The sequence below is a fragment of the Cryptomeria japonica genome, chromosome 3, assembly GCF_030272615.1.
Source record: "Cryptomeria japonica chromosome 3, Sugi_1.0, whole genome shotgun sequence".
NCBI classification, from domain to species: Eukaryota; Viridiplantae; Streptophyta; class Pinopsida; order Cupressales; family Cupressaceae; genus Cryptomeria; species Cryptomeria japonica.
This window is the reverse complement of record NC_081407.1, coordinates 774,281,431-774,289,322: the sequence shown is the minus strand read 5'-3', so window position 1 is coordinate 774,289,322 and position 7,892 is coordinate 774,281,431. Positions and strand designations below refer to the sequence as shown.

Sequence of the window (7,892 nt, the reverse complement as noted above, 5' to 3'; positions counted from 1 at the left end):
CAATGTGTGAGTTTATTTCCTCTACCTTTCATAAAGAAGAGAACAACACAAAATAAAAGTGAATACAATAAAGACCATTAACTTTCTTAATAGTGATCAATTGATATATTAAAAATATATTTAAGAAAAAGATTTAAAATTAGACTCAACCAATACATTAAATGAGTTAAATTATCTGCCAAAATCATATTAAGATAAATTTACTAAATCAAATAAACAAGGGAAGAATAAATAAAAAATTCATAATACATTTATTATAAGAATAATTAAATATTATACAAACAGGTTCCTTTGTTTTTTTATATACATTTGATGTATAAAATGCATAAATCCGAAGTTGAAGCTTGTGATATAAGGCTGAATTGCAGTAACAGGGACAATACATTTTACAATCATTCACTATCAGAAGATAACTGGGCAGGTTGAGTTTTGTCTGAAAGTTTTGAGCTTTTATTTAAGTGGCGTCGCTGCTTGACATACTCAAAGCACTGCCTCATAATGCTCAGTGTCTGAATGTCTGTGTTCAAATTGTTCTTCACATTTGCCCCACTAAAATTTTCTGCAACGTAATTGTCTACACACTGCACATAATCCGTGCCCATCATCTGAGCAACTTGTCTAGTTAGCTCTTTCAGGTCCATTGCCTTCTGTGCTTGTTTCCTGTGCGTCAATACTACCACAAATTGAAGCCCTACAAAATACATTAAAAAACAAAGAGTTAAAAGAAAATTTTGTTGATTGTGGGGTAATTTAGCTCATTCTTTATTTCAACTATTTTTTATTTTTATGATTTTAATTCTTTCATATTCATATATAACTGTAAAATATCTAATATAGACACTTTTTTTTAATGTACAGTTATCTAATATCATAAGTGATGAAGTCGGGATCTCACAGTCTTTGGCTCTTAGCTGAAGAGGTTTCAGACTATAGACTGGAGTGACAAAAAATACTCTGTGAAGGTCCTTTTTGACTGATGTGCTCATATATTTGATGACTCTTAATTGAAGAGGTTTAAGACTGTAGACTGGTGCTGAAAACTACTCTCTAAAGACCCTCGTTATGAATTTAATGACCTTGCTGAGTTGGGTTCTGGCAGGTCTGAACTTCCAAAAAAGAAAAAAAAAGAAAAATTGAGAAATAACAGTAAAATTGGTTGACCTTCTTCGCGAATAATTCTGGCAAGATCTGGAAGATTTTCCGAAGCAGGTGCTCCAGCGCCAGCAGCATCTGCTCTGATAACTATCACCGCACATTCAGGAGGAGGAAAGTCCTTCTGATTTGAAATCACTGCGTTTTCTCCTCTCAAAATTGTCCTCACTTTCTGCTCGTCCAAAACATCAGAGGCCGAGAAGGTGGGCGTGTCGATGAGATTTGCCAAATATTTGGGGTACATCAACAGCTTGTTCTTCACTGCGAACACCCTCGTTGTGGTTGTGGTTTTTTTGGAGGGTCCAGTCTCTGCTCGCATGACCAAGGGCCCATTTTCCTTGCACAAAACTCTGATGACTGTGTTGATGAATGAGCTCCTCCCATGGTTCTCGAATCCCAGGATCAAAATGGTGGCCGGGTGTTTTGAAGTTACAGAGAGCTTTGCAGCTGTGTCTATCAATAGCCTGTATTGCTCCTCTAGCACTCGGTCACATGTTAGTTTCCTGTATGCCAAGATAGCGGCGGCGGCTGTAGCTGCTGCTGCAACCAACTGTATTACCATAGCCATGCTTAAGAGAAAAACAAACAGAAAGAGATGAGATTAATTGGATTTTTGTTCACAAGGCCTTTGTGGGCAGATTTGAAATATATATTTCTTGAGAATTTCTATTTCTTATATTTTCTAGAAGCAAAATTGTGCATGTTCTAAGGTGAAAGCTACGTAAATGCCATAATTCCATTCTTGTCTACCATGTTTTCTTCAACCCAAAATATTGGCATAAATTAGGTCCATGGCTTATTCCAAAACTAGTTTTCAAGGTAAATGTCTGCAGAGGGCGGGCAAAGTGAATTTTTTCAGCTTGCTTTTCACTATGGAATTGGAATCCCTGTGGACGGTGCCGGGCAAAAGTATCGCCCGGGAAAAATAAAATTGAAGCAACGTATCAGTGTGGAAATTACCTTCAAAATTGTTTATTATTAAGAAATGTGTTAGTGTGCAGATGGTCTGCGAATGCATCTCTTTTCGGAGTCATACAAGCGACGAACTTGGAAAGAATCGAACTTTTCTTTACGTACCGAATTCCAAATTTGCTATGGATCAATTTTGATGTGCAATATATCCTATAGCACAGATTTGAATTGGGACGTTGCATCTTTGTTTTCTAACTAAATTCTCTATCATGAGTTGATGGTGAGGGGATAGTTGTATTTAAAATTATATCGATGAGATTGTCATCACAAGAGTCAAGTTCTTTTGAATAGACTTCTTTATGGTCGTGGAAAAGAATGAAGATATCACTCTGAATCAATGTAAATGTGTTACATGATTTTAATTACATACTAGATTCCTTCTAGTACTTCAAATTAAAACATTTTTATAATAAATGCTCTTCAAGTGTTAGGAAGTGAAATGATTTTAGGATGATAGAATGATAGATAAGTGTGTTATTAAATGTCTTTGAATATCAATACATAACAATAAATCACATGATATGTGTAGCAAATTAGCTTATGGCGAGACTTAGTAATAGGTTAAATCTCTCATTGTAGGATCACATTTATTGTCAATAATTACCTACTACTAATAATTATGACAATAGGGAAGAATAGAGTTAGAGATTACATTTGTATGTAAAGTGGTAATGACATTGTAAGCAAGAGGAATGCAAAAAGGACAGTATGAAGATTCATACTCCAATATATATCTTGTTGTAGTCTTTATGCCCTAGAGGACACAACAAGGGGAATTAGCAGATGCATAAATAAATAAAGACAATAAACCATTCACTCATCAACATCAATCAAAGAACAATCAAAATACACATAATTGGACCAACAACAACATCATTATATTATATCTTCAATCTCAAAAATGCAGGTCTCGGTCTCTCCTTTACAATTCACAGTATATCTCTTTGCCCTTCTAACATATATCATCTTCTATCTTCCATATATAAATTATAATACAAATATATATAATTCCCAAGATGGGATTTAACTCCTAGAGTCAACTAGAGGTCTATTTCTATATTGTAGGCTATATGCGGTAGCCTGAGTCAACTTTGTTGTTGATCCTATATCCTACCAACATCATCCCCCCTTCTAAAATAATGTCTTGTCCTCAAGACATAAAACTCAAGGTAAGAGTCCTAGATAAGCCACCTTAAGATGCTTCAGATTCTTCTCCCATTTGGTCTTGGCCTCTTGTAACACGGATACTTGGCCCTCTATTCAGATGATCGTTGTTTCTACTTTTGTCGATCTAGTAAGGGTCTAGTGTTTGTTGCATTTCTTTGACAGCACCCAACACCCCTTGGAGGTGTAATAGATTGACATGCACCTTCTCCTGGAGCTATTTTATTTGGATTCTTAGTTGCTCCCTTTGAATGTGAACTTGTTGCAACTGTTTAGATTGAGTACTTCCATCCCCATCCTTGTTTCTCCATCCATATCTGCCAATGGGTCATTTACTTGAGCTACTTGTGTGATCTAGTCTTCCAGTTGCAATATCTGATCCTTCAAATTCTTTGTTGTTTGGTCATTGTAGACAAAAATGGTATATAACTCCAACCTCACTAACACTATTTTGCAACTTCTTTATTTTTGCGTCCAATTGTGCTTGTGTTGTTGCACACTTATTTAGGTATTCCATTGTCCTCTTCTTAACTATCTCTTCTTGCGCTTCCCTATGTCCTGTTTCTCTAAGGCCAAATCCCCCTTCAAGATGTCCACCAAAAAATTTAGTCGTTGCGACAATGGAAATGATGCATCCAATTATTCAATGTTATGTACATGTTCATTAAGAATCTCCTCCCTAGTGGTAGCATGAAAGAAGTTCCCTAGCTGAATCTTTTGCAGCAAAGAAATGCTTGACATATATAGATAGTTGTAGCATTTGTGGAGCCAATTGTAATTGTCGCTTTTGTGCCAAAAATTTCTTGCTTGCATTTACCTGCTGCTTGGTCATGAATGATTCATTTGTATTGTCCTAGACTTCCTCCTCCTCCTCCTCCTTGTCCTTTTCTTCTTTCTTCTCCATCTTTTCCTCCTTCTCTTCCACATGTCCTTCCCCTGTACTTAGTATTCTTTTTTGCCTATTGGTTCTTTTATGTCGTTGTATTGGTTTTGGTAGTATCCTCCTTGTTCTCTTGTTCGACATCCTCTACCTACATGTCATCATTGCCTTCAACTTGCTCATTAATGTTGTCCTTTGGATTACTAGTTGGATTATCCTCCTATGGAGGGGAGTCCTACAACATTCTCCTATTTTTTGGTTCTCAACATATCTTCATATAGCTTTTGGGTTACCTCAAGAGCCTCTTCCCGAAGTTCTACTTCATTCTTTGGTGTGCCTTCCATCCATTTATCCACCCTTTGTTTTGTGCAAAGCTCTTGTGCTTGTACCAATTCTTTCTTTTGTTCCTCTATTAGATTTGGCCTAACCCCTACAATGGCTTCATCTTTGATTTCCTACTCTCTCTCCAATGCCTTGTCTCTTTTTAGTCTAATGGCTTATTTTATCTCCTCCAAAAATTCCTTCATGGTATCATTTAGTGGCTTATTAAGGTAGTTCACATACTTCACAAGGCATTGAATTGTTCTACCCTTATTCACCTTTCCCATGTATTTGCACATCGATAATAGCTCCAACAAATGTCACGACACACAATGGTATTGAAAGTTGTGTTTATATCAATGAGCTCCTCTACTGGGTCTAGTCCTTTCTGTACAACTACGGTTGGTTTATCCATTGTCTTCCTCTTCTTTATTCTTCTCTGGAATGGTATCTTAAATTCTTCTTCATCTTCTTCATCTAAATTGTGAATCTCCACCTCTTATTCAGTCTTTGTGGTGGTTTGTGGTGGTGATCTATTGGCCATTTGTTTCAATTTTGAGCCCCTGGGATTATGTGGAGTCCTTCCCTTTTTTTGGTGTATGAGATGGTGATGTGGAAGAAGTTACACCTTTTGATTTTTGTCGGTGAAGGTGTGTGCAACCTTCTCGACATTCTTGTAAAATTTATTTTGGTGAAAGTGGCAGGGGTAGATGGTTTTGCAGTAATAGTGGATGTGGGTGGCGCTGCAATACGTTGTGATTCGGTTGGCCAAAGGAAAGCATGGGAAAAATACTAAGTGAATTTTCCCATTGGTATCCCCAATGATTCAAATAACTTGTCTTTATTCTTCTTTAATTTCTCATGGACCTACTTTTTAATTTTGGCATATATAACCTCCTGGTGTGTACCAAACCTCTATGTGTTATGATCCTTGGGGTTGATCAGGAGAGTGGTGATGTAAGAATTTATCTCATATTTGGAAATGTCATAGGGAACCGTGATATTATAGGAACATGAGAGAGCAGAAATAAAACAAAAAATAGAGCAAAGATAAAAACAGAGCAAACATAGGGCAAACAAATTTTTTATTTATCAAACCATATTCTCATTCATTACTGAACTAATTACAAATGCCTCTTTTTAATGGAGGTCTTAGATGTTTCTAGAATGGGTAGGAGGTAGCTGAAAACTTCCAAAATTTTACATAAAATATTGATTTTCAAAGTACCCACAAAGTTTGTGAAATAAGTCATGTTTAATGCTTCTCTGCATACAAAGGATATGAATGGGGTAGGTGAGATTACTTCCAACACTCCCCCTTCATCTCAAATACTGTCATATCATTTACCCTTTTGATCTCCAACCTTTTCTTCAACTAACGGTACTCAAATTGTTCAACAATCTCTTCTTTGGTTTTCATGCTAATTGGTTGTTGCTACAGCTACAACACTTTTCAACATTCACAATGTTTTTTGTTTATCTATTGTCAACTCTACTAATCTTTTCATGAATTTTGACAACTGATATCCTCCTCTGATTTTCTGATTTTTTTTATCAACTCCTCTTTCTTTCTTGTGTTCCAATTTTCTTCAACTATTGCAATAGTTTCTTCAAACACTTGTTTTCAAGTCTTCAAAACATTATACAATCTGTAGTTGTCTTGCTAGACAATTATTTCTTTTGACTAAAAGCATTTTTCATTTCATTTGAAAATTCAAACTTCTTATGATTTCTAACATTCTTCACATATGAAAATTTGTATAAGCTTTTGAACATGCCTATAAAGTTTTGCCAAGTAGATCCATTGATCCATCCACAATCCATTTTTATACAACCTGTCATAGATTCTTTCTTCCATTCTTTTTTCCAACACATCTTTTCATAATGATTTCTTAAACCATAAATTCTACATGGATGCAAATCTCAACGCATGTCTTTTGTGTGTCCTTCTCTATTACAATGAGAACATTGAATATACTGCATTCTTTGATCTAATTTTCATGAACTATTAACACTTGCAATATCATTTCTCTCTTTCTTACCATATCTGAAACCTTCATTCTTGGACCTTATAACTAGTTGAATGGGCTCTCTTATTCCTTGCCCATATTTTCCTAGTCCTTTTCCATCATAACCCATTTTCTTCATAATTTTGAAATCAACATCCTTTTCAAACCATCCTTTGTTATCAATATCACAATCTGCAAAATGTGTATTTTCAAACATACTCTGCCCTTCAGCCTCATATCCTTTGCCAATAATAACTTCAGAAAAATTACATTCATCAGATGACAAACTTAAATCCTTTGTACTAAGAGAAACATCACACACCAATTTCTTCGACTTCAAACATTCATTTTCTTCATTTAATTTTTACATTTCTTTCTTGTATAAACTATTCTCTTCTTCTAATTTCTTCATCTCCTCTTTTAAATCATCAAACAACTTTAATTTTTCTTCCAATTCTTTATATTCCTCTTTTACTTTGTTCAATTCTTTTTCAAGCTCGCAACTATCATCCAAAAGTCTACGTTGTTCAACTTGTTTCTCTTTTATGATTTCTATCATCTCTAATTTTGATTTCTTCATTTCCATCAATTCATTTTTTAAAACATCCATCTCACTAGTTAAATTTCCATTTTCTTTTTTCACTTTCTTTCCTATTGTTCCCATTTACATAAAACATTTTAAACTTACCTTGCTCAGACACCTGATTGTGTTTCTGCTACTGCAAATTCTCCCCTTTTTTTAGTCTTCTTCTTCATCTACTACTGGCTCTTCTAGTTGATTCCAACTTTGAAAAAATCCAACTTCTTTGACAGCTCCTCCTTAGCAATTCATTCCCAACGATCTCTTTATGCAGACTAACTTTTCTTTTGTAACTTTAAATTCCTCTTCAACAAACACTTCAGATTTGGACAATTTTTTTTTGTTTTAAATGGCTCGAGACCTCTTCAACATTTGGTGACAACATTTCAAACTTCTACAATAATCTCACTTTCACTTCTCTATTGGAATTGATTTCTTACAATACTGCTCCTTCTATAATAGCTGGATACGATTACTCATTGCATATTTTCATATTGCAACACTCCCTAAATCTCTCTTTTCAAACTTTCATGCAAAGACAAATCAGTTCTTAACATTTGTTCTCCTTGATGAACTTACCATCTAAAAATTCCCATAATAAGGTCAAAAGTTTCTTTTACACAAGCTCCCACTCAAATCTAGATTAGTTCAAAAAACCAAACAACCCACAATTGAAACCAAAGGTGATCGGGCTCTGATACCACTTGTAAGGAAGTTAAGGTTGTGGAACAACTTCCTACACTAATATTGAAAGGAGTGTAATGCAAAAAAACAATATCTTTACAACAATTAAATAAAAATCAAATATAAATAA

General features: G+C 34.9%; 1 protein-coding gene across 1 annotated transcript; it reads right to left on the bottom strand.

Annotated features, from left to right (window-relative positions):
- Positions 1 to 228: 228 nt before the first annotated feature.
- Positions 229 to 1,870, bottom strand: LOC131063313 (uncharacterized). Its single transcript, XM_057997092.2, has 2 exons — positions 1,162 to 1,870; positions 229 to 691 (listed from the first exon to the last, which is right to left on the bottom strand). Exons 1-2 carry the CDS (start codon positions 1,718 to 1,720, stop codon positions 393 to 395), a joined length of 858 nt encoding a protein of 285 aa, XP_057853075.2. The 5' UTR covers positions 1,721 to 1,870; the 3' UTR covers positions 229 to 392.
- Between the last annotated feature and the right edge of the window lie 6,022 nt (positions 1,871 to 7,892).